The following is a 19,595-nucleotide window of genomic DNA, read 5'->3' on the forward strand; positions in this document are numbered from 1 at the left end:
GCCACCACTGGCAATAGTATCTCAAGTTTCCTGGGTCCAGTACAGAATAAAGTAGCAGCTATACTCAATGAGAAACCCTGTCACCCAAAAAGAGCTGCAAATGCCTGAAACCATACACCCATGGATACCCAATCATCAAGGGCATCCAGAGCTCAACAGATTGCAGGATACTAAGACAACCAATAAATATGAGATAGCGGAAGGAGCAGCTATGTTTGAAAGTAACCTTGATCTCTTTGAATGATGGTGGGGCAGACTCCATGGATTAAATGACCCATTTGCACTCCTTACTCCTGCAATCTGATGTCCCAGGCTGTAGAATGCACATGCTAGATCTTTACACCTCTCTAACTTTCATTCTTTTATGAGGAAGAGAGGGATGGAGAAATTGGAGGCAATTTCAAAGCCTCCAAAGAATAGGCAGCTTCTAAACTGATCTCAGGACAGTGTTAAAGTGACAGAACAAGATTTGCGAGAGCACAGAATAACATATTGTGCATATTGTGGCAGTAAAAGCTCTTTATTCACAAGTAAAAATGGGTACTATGAAGAATCGTGCATGTCACTTATATATAATTCAACCTCAGATCTTGTGTGTCATTTATGATTAAATTCCAGGTTGTAAATGTCCTGTATGATTAGGGCCAGATCATGTCACAGGATGACAGATTTGTTGCGGTGTAGAAGGACCCATTGTGCCTGCACTGACATTTCAAGTGGGCATCATAGAGTAATACAGCATGTAAACAGGCCCTTTGGCCCAAACTGGTCCATGTTGACCATGGTTCCCACTCAGCTAATTCCAATTGCCTGCATTTGGTCCATATCCTTCTAAACTCTTCTCATCCATGCACCTATCCAAATGTTTTTTTTTTAAATGATGCTATTGTACCTGCCTCAACCACTTTCTCTGCAGCCCATTCCATTTACGCACCACTCTCTGCGTGAAGAAGTTGCCCCTCAGGTCATTCTTAAATCTTTCCCCTCTCACCTTAAACCTATGCCCTCTAGTTTTCAATTCCCCATCCCTGGGAAAAAGACTCTATGCATTCAACCTATCTGTGCCCCTCATGATTTTATACAATATAATAAGATCACTTCTCATTCTCCTACGTTCTAAGGAATAAAGTTCTATACTGGCCAACCACTCCCTCTAACTCAGGCCTACTAGTCTTGGCAACATCCTCATAAATCATCCTTTCACATTTTCCAGTTTAACTGGGTCTTTCCTATGACAGGGTGACCAAAACTGTACACAATACTCCAAGTGCAGCCTCACCAATGACTTATACAGCTGTAACATTACGTCCCAACTCCTATTCTCAATATCTGGACGAATGAAGGCCAGGCATGCTAAATGCCTTCTTCATCACCCTGTCCACCTGTGATGCCGCTTTCAACGAACTGTGTACTTGTACTCCTAGGTCCCTCTGTTCCACAACACTGCTCAGGACCTTACCCATTTACTGTATAAGTCCTACCTTGGCTTGACTTTCCAAAGTGCAACACCTTACACTTATCTGTATTGAATTACATTTGCTAATCCTCAGCCCACTTCCCCACCTGATCAAGATCCCTCTGTAATTTTTGATAACCTTCTTTGCTGTCAATGACACCTCCTAATTTTGTATCATCTGCAAACTTACTAATCATGCCTTGTACATTCACATCCAGATCATTTAAGTAAATAACAAATAACAAAGGCCTCAGCACCGACCCCTGTGGCACACCACTAGTCACAGGCCTCCTGTCCGAGAAACAACCTTCAACCATCACCTCCTGCTCCTACCATTGAGCCAAATTTGAATCCAATTAGCCAGCTCTCCTTGGATCCCATGCAACCTAACCTTCATGATTAGCCTGCCATGTGGGACCTTGTCAATGGCCTCACTAATACATTATTACTTAATGCCAATCTCCTGTTTTTTCTCCATACCTTTGCACATTATTTCTATCTAAATAATCATCCAATGCCCTCTTAAATGCCTCAAATGAACCTGCCTGCACTACATTCCCAGGCAATGCAATTTCATACACTAGCTACTCTGTGCGTGGATATGCTTTTTTTTTTCTCCTATCACTCTTGCTTGTTTTGCACATCACTTAAAATACATGCACCCCTCATTCCTTTCATGAGCATGAACAGCTTTTCCCTATCTACTCTATCCAATCCACTCATAATTTTAAAAATCTTAATCAGCCTTCTTCTCTCCAAGGAAAACAGAACTAACTTCTTCAATCTAATCCTCAAAACTGAAGTTTCTCACTCCTGGAACCAAAATTCTAAATCACTTCTGTACTGCATTCACATCTTTCCTATACAGGTAGTTCTGCTATAATGCAAGCTTCATTTACACAAATTGGCTGTAATGCGATTGATGAATAGTGGACGCTGTTTGGATAACATAAAATTTCTGCTGTACGGGTATAGTGATTTTCTATAGTGATTTCCCTATATTGCAATTTTCTGTGGTGATTTTCTATAGCGTGAGGTCACACAAGATAGCAATTATCACATTATAGGAGAACTACCTGCACTGTGGTACTCACAACTGTATACAATACTCCAACTGAGAACTAATAAGTGTCTTATGCATCACCTCCTTACTCTTGTATGCTATGCCCCTATTAATAAAGGCAAGGATACTTAATGCTTTATTAACTACGCTCTCCACCTTTCCTACTACCTTCAATATCTGTGCACATAAACACCCAGGACCCTCTGCTCCCATACTCCCTTTAGAATTGTTTTCCCTATTTTATATTTCCTTTTCAATGTTCTTCCTATTGTCATGCATCACCTTACACTTCTCTGCATTGAACCCCACAGCCATCTATCCGCCCAAATTGTCAATGTCCTTTAAGAACACAGTGTGCCCTGTTTGTAAACAGTGTGTTTTGAAGGTGTTCACTTCATGTGTAATGCAAAGAGGACACAACTAGTGAAGCCCAACCATGATTAGTGGAGAGTCATGTCACTGATGTGGGAAACTTGGGACTGGATTAGTCAGGAGCTGAGTGGACCAGGATTTCTGTCACGATAGGCAGCAGGTGTCTAGGTATTTTGTTCCAGCTTCTTGCTGCTGGGAAGTTTCCAGTGGATTCTGTTAATCTAATGTTGAATAATCTGACATCAAACAAAAATCATGAGTCTAAAAGTTTCACTCAGAATTCTTTCAAATGTAACTGTGTTTTCTACATCTCTCTGGAAATCAAATGTTGACAACATTCAGGCACAGGGCAGTTGCTGTCTGAGTGTCAACATAGCAATACACAGTAAGACGTGAACAGTGATCATATTTATGTACCTGAAAGGACTGAAGGAATGAATTGAAGTAGATGAAGACGATCTGTGATATGTCATCCTCGCCAGGATTGACAAAGAACAGCATGTAGGTGATCCCAAGCAATGGCAACAGAACGAGCGTAGCTTTCACTGCTTTCCTGTGAGAGAAGACACCAGTCAGAGTCAGAATCAGAATCAGAATCAGAATAATGAGCACCTTTGTTAGTGTGCTGGAACTAAGACTTCTTAAGATCTCCATTCACTAAAACTTTCCTTTGTAGCCGTGCCACCAGAACTAGAGATTTAATGGCTGCTCAATCCGTACATGGTCACAGTAATATGACAAGAGGAAATGGGAGGAAATAGAGGAGAGAATTTAAGGAACAAATGAAAAGTATAAAAATATATGAGATCAGATGACTGTGGTAGGCATGCAATCAGTACTGGAGAAGTTGCAATAACTTTCTTCATTTCCTTTTATTTTTAATTGTTGGATTTCCTGCAATGCAGATTGTCCAATTGGGAAATCTCTGATTCATCAGCTGATGTGGCTATTAACTCAGGTACAGGCATTGCCATAGATTAACAGACTGCAGTGTTCTCTCCTTATATTTCAATGTGGCTACAAATGATGCACAATTGCTGACTGGCAAATCAGACACTAACCAGCATACAATGAGTGCTGGATTTAATGCAGGGCCTGGCGTCTTGCCAATCAGCTGGAGAGCTGGAAAGACCTTCATGTTGCCTATTTTCAGTGAGGCTATATAATGTGCCAGTCGGCCACTTTGTAGCAACAGGATCAAGAACTCTGGTGGCAGTGGTCTGCCTGCCAAGACCCTCTGGTCAGAGACTGGTTGAACCACTGAGAGGATAGTAACTGCTGATATTACGACTTGCAGCCGAAAAGACTGCATGGGTAGTCAGGTCATGCTCTCTGCTTCACGTCTGCTGCTGGGTAAATAGCAGAGGTGGCAAGATGAAGTCTTTAATTGGGTGTTAATTACATTCTCAGGGGCTTCAACTGGTTTGGGGAAGACCTTCCATACGATAAACTACCACATATTTAATTGGGGTTGAAATGTTTAAGCACCAGGGTCCTTACCCACCTGGTCTACAAGAACACATGCATTAGGGGCAGTAGTCAGCCAATCAGTCTCTCAATTATACTCTGCCACTCAACAAAATCACGACTGATTTGGTTATGGTCCCAATTCCACTCTTCCCCTCATAACCTTTGACTCCATTGATCAAAAATCCATCTCATTCACAAGCCCAGCCTCCACTGCTCTCTGGGAAGAGAATTCCATAGAAATACGGCCTCCGGGAAAAAGAAAATTCTCCTTATCTCAGTCTGAAATGTGAACCCCTAACATCTCAGAGTCCAGGCAGTCAAGTCTCCTCAAGATCTTATATATTTCTATTATATCATCACTTATTCTTTTAACTCCATTGGTAGGACCCAATTTGCTTAACCTTTCCTCCTAAGCTAAGTCATTCATCCCAGGAATTAGTTGAGTGAACACTTTCTGAACTGTTTTTAATGCAATTATATACCTACACTGATTGCAGTTACAGTAAAGGCCAACCATCCTTTTGCTTTCCTAATCATTTCTTGTGCCTGCATAATAACTCTTTGTGATGAATGTACCAAAAACTGTCGATCACTTTGTACCATAGTATTCTGCAATCTCTCATCATTTAAATCATACATTGCTATTTTATTCTTAGTGTCAGAGAGGGTAAGTTCTTATTTTATCATGTCATATTCCATTCGCCATATTGTTGCTCACTTTCTTAGCCATCTAAATTCCTTGTGTGCCACACCAGTGCGCTACTCACCCCTTCCCAAAACCACCACCTGCCCCAAGTGTAACAGAGCCTGCGGTCGCTGTATTGGTCTGTACAGCTACCCATAGAACAAAGAAAAAAGAAGAACAAAGAAAATTATAGCACAGGAACAGGCCCTTCGGCCCTCCAAGCCTGCGCCGATCCAGATCGTCTATCTAAACCTCACCATGAGAGTGGAAGAGAGTCATCCTCATCTGCAAGGGACTGACTTTCCTATCTATTCTTGGAAAGGCCTGTGAACTATGAATTTGTGCAAGCTCATGTGCAAACCCTTTTATTCACAGAATCGTAGAATTTTACAGTACAGAAGGAGACAATTCAACCCATTGCATTTTTACCGGCTCCTGAAACAGTTACCCAGCTAGTCTCCATTCTCCAGCTCTGTCTCTGTAGCCCTCTAAATTCATCATTTCTAAATATATATCCAGCTCTCTTTTGAAACATTCTATGAAATCTTACTCCACTACTCTCCAAGACACTGAATTCAAAATCCTAACAATTCTAAATTTCATCTCACCCCGACGTATCTTGCTGAGAATCTTGAAATCGTGACCCCTAGTTACTGACATACTAACTTGTGGAAATACTTTATCCTGTCAAAATTGTTCATAATTTTGAACATCTCAATAAGGTCATCTCTTAATCTTCTTTACTCCAAGGACAATAAGCCCAATTTCTGTAATTTTTTCTTTGTATCTAAAATTCCTCATTCTTGTTCCTGCCAACCATCCTTTTGCTTTCCTAATCATTTCCTGTGCCTGCATAACAACTCTTTGTGATGAATGTACCAAAAAACTTTGATCCCTTTGTACCATAGTATTCTGCAATCTCTCATCATTTAAATCAAACACTGCTGTTTTATTCTGACTGTCAGGGTGAGTAAGTTCTTATTTTCTCACATTATATTCCATTTGCCAAATTCCAGTAAAAATCCTTTGCACTCTCTACAGGGCTTTAACGTCCTTCCTTAAGTAAGTTGCCTAGAACAGAAAACAATAGTCCAAATGTCGCCTGACCAATGATTTGTACAGGTGCAGCATCACTTCTTGTTTTTACCCTATGCCTTTATTTATAAACACCGAAGCCTTCTTAACGACTGTTTCAACTTGCCTGGCCACCTTCAGAGAATCATTCATGTGAACCTTAAGGTCCCTTGCTGCCCTCAAAGTTGTACCATCAACCTGCGCTGTCTTTCCATGTCACTTCTATCAAAATGCATTATCTCACATTTCTCTGCAGTGAAATTAATCTGCCAAGGCTTTGCCCATTGGCCAACTTGTCAATGTCCCTCTGAAGTCACTCAGCATCATCCTCACAATTCACTGTTCTCCTTAGCTTTGTGTCATCTGCAAATTTAAAGATTTTGCCATCAACACCCACCTCCAAATCATTTATATGAAGCAGAAAAACGGTCCCAATACTGATTCCCTGGGGAACACCACTTTCAATTCATCTCTATTCTGAGAAATGCCCAACGATACCCACCCTCTGTTTCTTGTCTTTTAGTCAAATTCTAATCCATGCTGCCAAGGACCCATCAATCCCAAGCATTTCTAATTTACTCACCATCCTGCGATGTGGCACCATATCAAATGTTTTCTGCAAGTCCAAATATACAACATCCACAGCATTACCCTCATCTTCTGCCTGTGTCACCGCAATCATTTGTCAGACATGACCTGTCCCAAACAAACCCATGTTGACTGTCTGGTATTAACTTATTTTCCTCTAAGTGTATATTTACCTTAACTTGTATTATGGCCTCCATCAGTTTGCCCACTATTGACATTAAACTGAACAGGAATGCAGTTTCCTGAGTTATCCATTGCCCTTTTCTGAAACAACAGTGTCACATTTGCAATCCTTCAGTCTCCCCAGACTAATTCTGTTTACAAATTTCTGTCAATGGCTTCACGAATTGCTCCGTGACCTCTGTGAGCCATCTAGAAAGCATCCCACTTGATCCTGGCGACTTCGCTACCTGGAGTGCTGCCAGCGTTTTTAGCATCTTTTCTTTATCTATCACTATATTGCTCAGTTGCTGAATACCCTTATTTTCAACTAGGTTATTGTCACCATTTTCTAATTTGGTAAAGAACAGAAGCACAGTACTCATTTAGTACCTCTTCCATATCTTTGCTTCAGTGATCAGCTTACCTTGTTTGTTCCTTATGGATCCTACTCTATTTTTTGCTAAGCTTTTATTCATAATATGTTTAAAGAACACTTTATTATTTGTTACAGAACATCCTGCCTTTTTTTCCTCATGTTTACTCTTAGCCTTAACTTTTGTCCTGCATTTGAGATACCCACTCAAATTTCTATTGTTATTAATATTCCAGAAAGCATCGTATGCCTCCTTTTTCTTCCTTATGTTCTCACCAATATCCTTAGTCATCCAGGGTACTTTAGCTTTGGATACCCTGTATTTATTTCTCACCGTTATGTACCTAGCTTACAGTCTATACATCTCTCTTTTGAAATTGCCCCATTTTATATCTATCGTCTTATCTATCAAAAAGATTTTCCAATTAACTTGCTCTAGTTCGACTTCTGGACCCCCTAAAATTTTCCCTTTTCCAGTCTGGGATCTTAATTATTAACTGATTATATCCTTTTCCAACTCAATATTGAACCTTGTTATATAATGATTGCTATTCCTGAATGCTCCCCCATTCTGATTTCTCTACCTGGCCCGCCCAATTTCCAAGGACCAGATTCAGCACAACTTCCTGCCTGTAAATGTACTGTTCCAGAAAGTTCTCCTGCACACATTGCAAGTATTTCTCCCCTCTGTGCCCCATACTCTATCTTTTCCCCAGTCTGCCCTAGGGTAATAGAAGTCACTAACTATCACACCCTACTCATCCTGCAGATTTCCATAATCTTCTTATAAATTCTCGCTTCTACTTCCTCCCCACTATTTGTCCTGGGTGTCCTCCAGTGTTTCAATGACGCCATCCGGAAACTGGAGGAACAGCACCTCATATTCCGCCTTGGGAGCCTACAACGCAATGGTCTTGATGTGGACTTTACTAGTTTCAAAATCTCCCCGACCCCCACCTCATCCCAAGACCAACCCTCTCTCTCATCCCCGCCTCCTTGACCTGTCCATCTTCTCTCCTATCTATCTGCTCCTCCCACCTCCCTGACCAATCCCCACCACTGCCTACCTACACTCACCATCCCACCTACCTTCCCCAGCCCCACCCCTCCTCTCTCTATTTATTTCCCAGCTCACTTCCCCCTCCCCATTTCTGTAAAAGCGTCCCAACCTGAAACGTGAGCTTTCCTGTTCCTCTGATGCTGCCTGGCCTGCTGTGTTCCTCCAGCTCCACACTGTGTTGTCTCTGACTCCAGCATTGGCCATTCTTACTATCTATAAGAGACTCACAATCTCGACTGCAAACTAGACTGTCTACCCATCTAATTACTGAGCATCTCACTACTACTACCTTTCTAACCTGCCTAACAGTCTCTCTCTCTTTTCCCAGAGTAGTCTCGAGCATCAGGGTTTTCTCTTGAGTCATCCACACCTGATGTCAGAGACAACAAGGTGCAGGGCTGGATGAACACAGCAGGCCAAGCAGCATCATTGGAGCAGAAAGGCTGACGTTTCGGGCCTAGACCCTTCATCAGAAAAGGAGGAGGGGAAGGGGGTTCTGAAATAAATAGGGAGAGAGTGGGAGGCGGATAGAAGATGAATAGAGGAGAGGATAGGTGGAGAGGAAACAAACAGGTCGAAGAGGCGGGGATGGGGCCAGTAAAGGTGAGTGTAGGTGGGGAGTTAGGGAGGGGATAGGTCAGTCCAGGGAGGACGGACAGGTCAAGGGGCGGGATGAGGTTAGTCGGTAGGAGATGGGGGTGCGGCTTGAGGTGGGAGGAGGGGATAGGTGGGAGGAAGAGCAGGTTAGGGAGGCGGGGACGAGCTGGACTGGTTTTGGGATGCGGTAGGGGGAGGGGAGATTTTGAAGCTTGTGAAATCCACATTGATACCATCGGGCTGCAGGGTTCCCAAGAGGAATATGAGTTGCTGTTCCTGCAACCTTCGGGTGGCATCATTGTGGCACTGCAGGAGGCCCAGGATGGACATGTCGTCTGAGGAATGGGAGGGGGAGTTGAAATGGTTCGCGACTGGGAGGTGCAGTTGTTTATTGCGAACCGAGCGTAGGTGTTCTGCAAAGCGGTCCCCGAGCCTCCGCTTGGTTTCCCCAATGTAGAGGAAGCCACACCGGGTACAGCGGATGCAGTATACCACATTGGCAGATGTGCAGGTGAACATCTGCTTGATGTGGAAAGTCTTCTTGGGGCCTGGGATGGGGGTGAGGGAGGAGGTAGGGGGGCAGGTGTAGCACTTCCTGCGGTTGCAGGCAAAAGTGCCGGGTGTGGTGGAGCTGGAGGGGAGTATGGAGCGGACAAGGGAGTCACGGAGAGAGTGGTCCCTCCGGAAAGCAGATAAGGGTGGGGAGGGAAAGATGTCTTTGGTGGTGGGGTCGGATTGCAGATGGCGGAAGTGTCGGAGGATGATGCGTTGGATCCGGAGGTTGGTGGGGTGGTACGTGAGGACGAGGGGGATTCTTTTTTGGTTTTTATTGCGTGGACGGGGTGTGAGGGATGAGGTGCGGGAGATGTGGGAGACACGGTTGAGGGCGTTCTCGACCACCGAGGAGGGGAAGTTACGGTCCTTGAAAAACGAGGACAACTGAGATGTACGGGAGTGGAATGCCTCATCCTGGGAGCAGATGCGGCGGAGGCGAAGGAATTGGGAATAGGGGATAGCATTTTTGCAGGAAGGTGGGTGGGAGGAGGAGTATTCTAGGTAGCTGTGGGAATCGGTGGGCTTGAAATGAATATCGGTTTCTAGGTGGTTGCCCGATATGGAGACAGAGAGGTCCAGGAAGGGGAGTGAGGTGTTAGAGATGGTCCAGGTAAACTTAAGGTTGGGGTGGAAGGTGTTAGTGAAGTGGATGAACTGTTCGAGCTCCTCGTGGGAGCACGGGGCGGCGCCAATACAGTCATCAATGTAATGGAGGAAGAGGTGGGGTTTAGGGCCGGTGTAGGTACAGAAGAGGGATTGTTCCACGTAACCTACAAAGAGGCAGGCATAGCTTGGGCCCATGCAGGTATCCATGGCTACCCCCTTTGTCTGTAGGAAGTGGGAGGAATTGAAACACCTGATGTCAGTTGTGTTGCTCACTAAACAGGCATTTAAAATTTCATACCTGTTAGCTCCAAGGAGTCCTGGGTTTCCTGGATCTGCTGTCTTCTTTCCTTTTGGAAAATGGTCACCCACTCACCTGCCATCTCCACACTCCTCCTTGCTGGCTGATGTGGAATGTGGAATGACCACTATCTTGTACAACTGTTCTAGAAACCTTTCTCCTTCTTTTATGGTGTGCAATGAAGAGAGTCACTGCTCCAAATCAGCCAAATGTTGCTCGAGGGCTGCTACCTTCTGGCACTTCATGCAGATGTGACTTTGGATCCAAAATCTCTCATGTTTTACATGTCATACACATCGCAAGCTTTCCAAGCATCCCTGCCATCTTTACTGATCTAAATGATGTACACCCTCTTGTGGCATAGTGGTACAATCCCTATCCCTGGACTGAGAGGGCTGGGTTCAAGTCTCACCTGCTCCAGATGTGCGTAATAACATGTCAGAACAGGTTGCTTAAAAAAAGGTTAAATAATTTTAAAAAAAAATTTTGGGTGAAGGCCTAGTGGTATTATTGCAGGACTGTTAATCCAGTTATGATGGATTCTGTAGTCAAATAGCTGGGGATTGCTTCCTGTTGGTTAAGCAATCCTCCCCTTATACAGATGTGTAACTCCCTAGACATGAATGCTTACTTTGGGAAGTAACCTTTGATGTGGCACTTTCTTAAATGCCTTTTTGAAATCCAATTGAACCACTTTTGCAGGTTCTCCTTTATCCATCTTGCTCAGGAAATTGTTCACCCAGTAAATTGTCCCCTACCACCAAACTAATGGTGGAAGGAGGCATTAAATTCTATTCTCAAATTCAAAATGACACTGTCACCATTACAGATGCTGACATGACTACTGATAATGATGCAGACTCCACATATATCTTTCTCATGGACTGACAGACATGGACACAAAAAAATCTGACACTACTGTGCCCACTACTGTTGTGCTGATAGGATTTATTTTCATATTTTGTATTTCCCTAAACACAATAAACCTTCTATTTGTTTTCGATGTTGTGGGTGATTTATTCAAATATGTAGCCCCTTATAAGTCGGAGGAACTTAACAAGACTGATTTTGTACAGTTGAGCTGCAACTTTCAGAGTTAAAAGGAACATTGCCCAGGACTCTGTTTTCTGTTTCCCCATGAAAAAGTTGCTTTTTAGCCATTTACCTGTACTGCATGGTTTCGGAGGTAGTGGATGCACGTAGTTTTGTCATCAAGATCCTCACAATGTTAAAAAGAAAGATGAAGTTAATCTGAGAATGAAAAAGAATTAAAGACCCCTTAAGAAGCTGCAATAAAAAGGGAAACTTTTTGAAAGAAGTCACAAAGTCCATTCATGCCATACAACCAGGGGAGCCTATCAACAGGCTTTCTGCCCTCCAGCTCCATAAATACATTTTATAGAAAATACTGCTCTTCTGTTGTTAATTGGAAGATTTGATGGAAAATTAGGTCAACCCTCCAACCCCAAGATGTGACACCTGGTCGGCTGCTCAATGACAACTCCTGCCAAATGCACAAACCCTTCTCTGGGAACACACTCCCCAAAATATCAAACACCTGACAAGATAGACAGAATCTTTGAACATCATCCTTTTATGACTGAGGTTTGGGGTATTTTCTAGTTCCACTCCTCCAATGGTTACAGCAAATTTTAAATGTAACCAGGATGGTGATATAACCAATTATATAGGTCTCCGACTGCATCAGGTTCAGTATTAACAACAATCCTTTCGTCAGCAACAAATAATTGGTTTATCACCAAAAACAAATTTGCATAAACAGATGCAAAGATTATTGAAAAACAGTTAATGCAATTTTATGTATCTACCCTTTTGAAATAGAATGAACACATGCACTCACATGTCTAAGGACAAACAAAAAAATCTGCAGTTTTCATTTTAAAGTATTCTGGCCAATTAATTGTTCAACTCATTAAAAAAGGATAAATCATGGATTATTCTAATTCTGATGTGTTCTGATTCTTAAGGTAATCTACACCCCTGCTGGTTGTACTGCTGTCTTTTCCTAGAACAACTGTAGATAGCTGAATTCCCCTTGCTTCAAATGGTAGGGTACATTTCAATAAATCCTCTCCAGGAATCCTCAGCTCACACACTTTAAGGAGAGTAGTTGCAGAGAAGGAGAAATGGGCTGTTGCTATTCAGGCAGGCTAAATCCAATCTCACAGAACGCCAAAATACAATATCCTTATCTCACTCACAAAGTGGGTCATGTGGTCTCTCCCTGAAAGTTCTCCATATTGCATGGTTCCATCTGAACTCTCTGATCGCTGTAAGTGCAAATTGCTGCTATTGTACCCAGTGCCTTTACAAAGTGTCCTTTTTGTTTAAAAGCTCAAAATATTTTCATAAATGAAACATTTTTAACTTTATCTTTGCTGAGCATTTATTTAGAAACAACAAATTTAATTCTGAATAAAAACTGAAAGAAGTGCGGATGCTGTAAATCAGGACAAAAAACAAAGTTGCTGGAAAAGCTCAGGCAGAATCTACGAAGGTAAAAACAGAGTTAACGTTTCAGGTCCAGTGACCCACACCGACCCTCAGAGCATCCCACCCAGACCCATCCCCCTGTAACCTACCTAATCTACACATCCCTGAACACCATGGGCAATTTAGCATGGCCAATCCACCTAGCCTGCACATCTTTGGACTGTGGGAGGAAACTGGAGCACCTGGAGGAAACCCACGCAGACATGGGGAGAATGTGCAAACTCCACACAGACAGTCGAACCCGTGTCCCTGGTGCTGTGAGGCAGCAGTGCTAACCACTGAGCCACTGTGCTGCCGTTTTCTTCATTCAATTAGACTACAAATGATCAAGACATTTTTGGACAATGAGAAGCCACTGGCAATAATGACAAGTTCTGTGGATTCCTATCACATCAGGCTTCCTTCCTCCTTGAGTCAGCAAAGTCAATCACCTGGGTGGATCAAACTGTAGCAGGAGTGATTAAGTTGTCCTGGACTCATATCACAAATTCAAATTCCAGGCACTAGCACACTGAGAAATCCGGAATTTACAAATAATGTGGGAATGAAATCTATTGAGTTTCTGTCATTGGATTTAGTCTATGATACTGCACATAGCATGAATAATGCATATTCTGAAGCCTACGCAAAGTATCGAATTATTTAAAAAAATTCACATCAAGGAATGTGAGTTATGCCTCAAACATATTAAATGTCCTTGAGCAAGGGAGTGAGGGCTGAATATTTATGAAATCACCACCATGATTCATTTCAACAACAATTTCTATTTATATAGCACATTTAATACAATAGGCTGCCTCAAAATACTTCAAGGGAGAATTTTATAAAACAAAATTTGACACTGAGCAACATCAAGAAATGCTAAGACTGATAACCAAAACTTGGATAAAATGACAGTTTTTAAAAGATGAAAATTGAAGGCGATCTGACAGGTGGAGAGACTTAGTGAAGGAATTACAGATTTTACTGTCTCAAGCAGCCGAAAGCAGTAAATCAAAATGAGAATTGTGCAAGGGTAAAATTTGGAAGAGGACTATTTTCTTGAAGGATTGTGGTGCTTGAGGAAATTACAGAAGTGGGGGAAGCAAAGCCATGAGGAATTTTAAAATGGATAAAAATTTTAAAACTAGGGCATGGTTTAATCTAGAAGCAATATAGTACAGTGAAATCTAGAGGTATAAAAGCACAAAGTAAGGTTTCTGCTGGAGTTGAGGTGAGACACAAACAAGTTTGGACAAAGTCATGGAGGTGAAAATAGGCAGTCTTAGTGAAGGCTATAAATATGCAGGCAAAAGCTCAGTTTGGGGGTCAAGTGAGATCTTAGGATGGTGAATACTTTGATTTACTATCAGTTATTGGCCAGGGAGAAAGACAGTGTCCGTCATTCGAGAGCAGGTTTGAGGTGGAGACTCAAATAAATCATTTCAGTTGTTCCAATATTTATGTGGAGCAAATTTCTGCTCATCAGTACTGCATATCAGAGAAGCAGTTTGATGATTTAGAGGCAAGGTCAGAAATCACATGACACCAGGTTATAGTCCAACAGGTTTATTTGAAAACACAAGCTTTCGGAGTCTCATTCCTTCTTCAAGTGTTAGTGAGAGAGGTGTTATCAGAATTTAGAAGTAAAAGATTAAAGGGTAACACCACTGATGAGGATGTATTAAACAAACCTAAGATGCTGTTAAATCTTTAGTAAGTTAGAAGGTTTTAATTGATTAATATTTTTATGTAAATCATGAAATTCCTTCCAAGTCACTGCCCTAAGAGAACTAAAGGTTTTATCAGTGTAAAGAAGAGGTGACATTTTAGGTCAGACAATGCATGTTAGGTGTGAGGCCTTATTTAGAATCTGTTTGTGTTTTGGTTTGGAGGGAGACTGATTTTTTTCCTAAAGTAGGAATATATAAAATGCTACATTGGCTGAATGTATAAAAATTGTGTGCTTTTTGAACAAAATAGAACGTATCTGCAAATACAAATTCACCCCATAGATTAACATGTGCGTGTGTGCACGCGCGCGCGTATGCGTGCGGGAGAGAGAGAGTGCATGTGCATGCTTGCATGTATGAGAGTGACAGGGGAGACAGAGAGAGAGACAGAGAGAGAGAGTGTGTGGGGTGTGTGTGTGTATGGGAGATGCGTGTTGGACACAGGCATCTCCATTAGAGACAGATACCTCAATACCTCACTGTACTAGAGGTCTATGGATACCCTCACAATTCTGCACTTCTCTAGCTTCCACTCTAAACAACCATCCCCTACAGACAAGCCCTACGCATACACAGGATCTGTTCAGATGAGGAGGAACGTAAAGGGCACCTTAAGGTGTTGAAGGACGCCCTCATAGGAACAGGATACGATGTCTAACTCATCAATCACCAGTTCCAACGTGCCACAGCGAAAAACCGAAATGACCTCCTCAGAAGACAGACACGGGATACGTCCGATAGAGTACCCTTCGTCATCCAATACTTCCCACGAGCGGAGAAGCTGCGCCATGTTCTTCGCAGCCTTCAACACATTATCGATGACAATGAGTACTTCGCTAAGATATTTCCTATGCCTCTACTTCTCACCTTCAAACAACCGCCAAACCTTAAGCAGGCCATTTTTCGCAGCAAACTATCCAACCTTCAGGACAATATTGGCCACAGTGCTATACAACTGTGTCATGGCAACCTCTGCAAGACATGTCAGATCTTCGACATGGACACTACCATCACACGTGGTAAAACCACGTACACAGCAGATACTCATGTGACTCGGCCAATGTTGTCTATCTCATACACTGCAGGCAAGGATGCCCTGAGGCATGGTATATTGGCGAAACCAAGCACATGCTACGACAACGGATAAATTGACACCGCGCAACAATCGCCAGACAGGGATGTTCCATCCCACTGGGGGAACACTTCAGTGATCAAGTGCATTCAGCCTTGGATCTTTGGGCAAACGTCCTCCAAGGCAGACTTCAGGTGACACAACAACGCAGAGTCAACAAGCAGAGGCTGATAGCCAAGTTCCATAACCATAAGGGCGGCCTCAACCGGGATCATGGGTTCATGTCACAGTACAGGTGACCCCACCAGACTATACACTCTCTCACACACACACACATTCCTCCTCTCTCTCTCACACACATGCACACACACACACACTCCCCCTCTCTCTCACACACACATGCACTCCCTCTCTTTCAAACACACACACACATACTCCCTCTCTCCCTGACTAAAAAGCTCAGGTACTCCTTTTCAGGCAACAGTGTGTCTGGCTGTTGCTTGATTAATCTGTTGGACAGCTCTCCAAAATTGAAACAAACCCACAGTTATAAGTAAGAAAGACATTGTGGGATCGACAGAGCAGTGTTTGTGGTCATTGTTTCCAGAGTCTAAGTCAATGTCCGGTGTTCCAGCTTGTTTTGTTCCTTTGTTTAGACTTCATAGCAGTTTAACACAACTGAGTGGCTTGAGAGGCAGTTAAGACTGACCCATATTATCTTAACCTGACAAAACCAGGTAAGTTGGAAGATTGGAATAAAAACAGAAGTTGCTGGGAAAGCTCAGCAGATCTGGTAGCATCTCTGAAGAAAAAGTCAGAGTTAACCTTTTGGGTCCAGTGACCCTTTGTCAGAACTAGTTCCTCAGAAAGTTCTGGGGAACGGTCACCGGACCCGAAACATTAGTGAAGAGAAAATCAGAGTTAATGCTGCCAGATCTGCTCAGCTTTTCCAGCAACTTCTGTTTTTGTTCCTGATTTACAGCATCTGCAGTTCTTTTGGTTTTTATTAAGATGGAAGATTTTCTTCCTTCAGGATATTAGTGAAGCTAGTGGATTTTTATGACAATTGATAATAGTTGCAGTGGTTGCCATGAAGCCAACTTTTAATTCCAAATGTTTGTTGAATTCTAATTTCACCATCAGTCTAGGTGGATTTCTAACCCATAGCCCCAGAACAATTATTCTGGATTACTAGTCCAGTGATAGTGCCTCCCCACTGTCACAGGGGTCAAGGGTAGGTTTTTTCAGAAAACAGTTGAGGATAGCAGATTTGAAGAATGGAATGGTGCTACCTGAAGGGCAAAGAAACCTGTTCATAAGCCAATTTACCTGGTAGATGGGCAGAGAGGTTGCATGGTCGGTAGCTGAAGTGGACTAATATTGAGGAAGCAGGAGGTAGGTTGCATGGACTTTACTAGTTTCAAAATCTCCCCACCCCCCGACCTCACCCCAAGACCAACCCTCCTTCTCATCCCCGCCTCTTTGACCTGTCCATCTTCTCTCCCACCTATCCACTCCTCCCACCTCACTGACCAATCCCCACCACTGCCTACCTGCACTCACCCATCACCGTCCCACCTACCTTCCCCAGCACCACCCCAGCTCTCTATTTATTTCAGAGCTCCCATCCCCCTCCCCCATTTCTGAAGAAGGGTCCTGACCCAAAACGTCAGCTTTCCTGTTCCTCTGATGCTGCCTGGCCTGCTGTGTTCCTCCAGCTCCACAGTATGTTATCGCATGTACAAGATGAGTTTAGAATTGTTGTGTGAGAGGATTCTAAACAAACTCGGGGAAATGGAGTTTGAGGGCAAGGATTGATCTCAAAAGGAAGATGGGCCTGCTAGGTTAAGGAATGGAGGGAACCGTAGGGACAGCTGATCGGATTGTCACTAAGATTGAGACTAAGCAGTCCATGAGCTTTTTGCACTTATAAATGAATAAATCTAGATAGCGTTCCACATGGTCCAGCCAGATCTGGCGATGAATTGTTATAGCGGTTATTCATGATACTCATTCCTTGGACATTAGGGAATGAAGGAGAAATGGCTTGGATGAGAGATTTTTCGTTCCGCTCCACAAGAGAGCCTTCTAAGGATGCTTCTTTTTCTTTAGGGCAACTTTAGCATTTTTTCCAGGTCTGAATAGCACCTTTATTTTCTCTTTTTTTCTTCCCCCCTAAGCACAAGATATATATTGGGAAATAACGCAGGGCAAGTGACTGAGGTGTTAGTGGGAGAGCACTTTGGGACCAGCGACCATAATTCTACTAGTTTTAAATAGTTACGGAAAAGGATAAGTTTCATCCACAAGTTAAAGTTTTAAACTGGAGCAAAGCCAATTTAGACAAGAACTTTATAAAGTTTATTGGGGGAGGCTGTTCGTAGGGAAATGAATATCTGGAAGGTGGGAGGCTTTCAATAATGAGATAATCAGAGTTCAGGGCCAGCATGTTCCTGTTAGTGTGAAATGCAATGTTGACAGGAGGAGAGATATTGAGTCTCAGGTCAAGAAAATGAAGGAGGCACTTCTCAAGTATAGGCAGCTGGGATCTACTGAATACCTTGGAAGAGTATAGAGGGTGTAGGAGTACACTTGAGAGGGAAATCAGGAGGGAAGAAACAGGACAACAGCTTTAACAGATAAGGTAAAAAAAAAACAAAGAGATTCTACAAGTATATTAACGGCAAAAGAGAAAGTAGGGAGAGAATAGAGCCCTTTAAAGATCATAAAGATCAATAAGGTCATCTATGTGTGGAGCGACAGGAGGTTCTTAGTAATATTTGTCATTAGTATTTACCATGGAGAAAGACATGGAAGCTAGGGAACGCAGGGAAGTAAATAGTGATGTCTGAAAATAATCCACGTTACAAAAGAGGTGGTGCTGGAAATAGACAAATCCCTGGAACCTGATCAAGTTTGCCCCAGGACATTGTGGAAGCTAGGGAAGAAATTGCCAGTCCCCAAATGGATACAAAATTGGCTTGACGGTAGGAGACAGAAGGTGGTGGTAGAAGATTGTTTTTCAGATTGGAGGCCTGTGGTCAGCAATGTGCCACAAGAATCAGTACTACTACTGTTTGTCATTTATATAAACAATTTGAATGAGAAGATAGGGGGCATGGTTGGTAAGTTTGGGGATGACACTAAAATTGGTGGTATATTGGAAAATAAAGGTCATCTAAGTGTATAACAGGATCTTGATCAACTGGGCCAGTGGGGTGAGGCAAGATAGCTGGAGTAGAATTCAGATAAACGTGAGGTGTTGCATTTTGGTAAGGAAAACCAGGGCAAGACATACACAGCTAATGGTAGGGGCCCTTGGACTGTTGTCAAACAGAGAGACCTAGGGATGCAGGTACCTAGCTCCTTAAAAGTAGAGTCACAGGTGCCAAGTTTGCCTTCGTCGTTCAGAAATTGGTAAGACCACATTTGAAGTACTGCGGACAATTCTAGCGACCCTGCTGCAGAATGTGATTGAACTGGTAAGGGTGCAAAAAAGATTTACCGAGGATGTTACCAAAAATGGAAGGTTTGAGTTATAAGAAGAGATTGGATATGCTGGGACATTTTCCCTGGAACGTAGAAAGCTGAGTGGTGATCTTATTGAGGTTATAAAATCACGAGGGGCATAAATAAGGTGAATAGCTAAGGATTTTTCCTCAGCGTAGGAAGTCAAAAACTAGACGGCATAGGTTTAAGGTGAGAGAGGAAAGATTTAAAAGGGACCTGAGGGGCAACTTTTCCAAACAAAGAGCAATGCGTATATGGAACAACTGCCAGAGGAAGTGTGGAGGCAAGTATTGTTACAACATTTAAAAGACATTTGGACAGGTACATGGATAGGAAAGGTTAGAGGGATATGGGCCAAATGCAGGCAAACGTTTAGTTTACAAAACCTGGTCAGCATGGGCCGAAGTGCATGCTTCCATGCTGTATAC

The 19,595-nt window shown here is 42.8% G+C and overlaps 1 protein-coding gene across 9 annotated transcripts in view; it reads right to left on the reverse strand.

Annotated features, from left to right (window-relative positions):
- LOC109937392 (corticotropin-releasing factor receptor 1-like) overlaps positions 1 to 19,595 on the reverse strand; it is a 303,154-nt gene that overhangs the window by 43,271 nt on the left and 240,288 nt on the right. For all 9 annotated transcript variants that reach the window (XM_048614771.1, XM_048614775.1, XM_048614777.1 and 6 more), the window contains 2 exons: positions 11,525 to 11,610; positions 3,309 to 3,444 (listed from right to left, as the gene is read on the reverse strand). In XM_048614771.1, coding sequence (XP_048470728.1) covers positions 3,309 to 3,444; positions 11,525 to 11,610 — 222 coding nt within the window. The remainder of the gene's footprint in view (positions 1 to 3,308; positions 3,445 to 11,524; positions 11,611 to 19,595) is intronic.

Source organism: Rhincodon typus, chromosome 30 (genome assembly GCF_021869965.1).
Source record: "Rhincodon typus isolate 14 chromosome 30, sRhiTyp1.1, whole genome shotgun sequence".
NCBI classification, from domain to species: Eukaryota; Metazoa; Chordata; class Chondrichthyes; order Orectolobiformes; family Rhincodontidae; genus Rhincodon; species Rhincodon typus.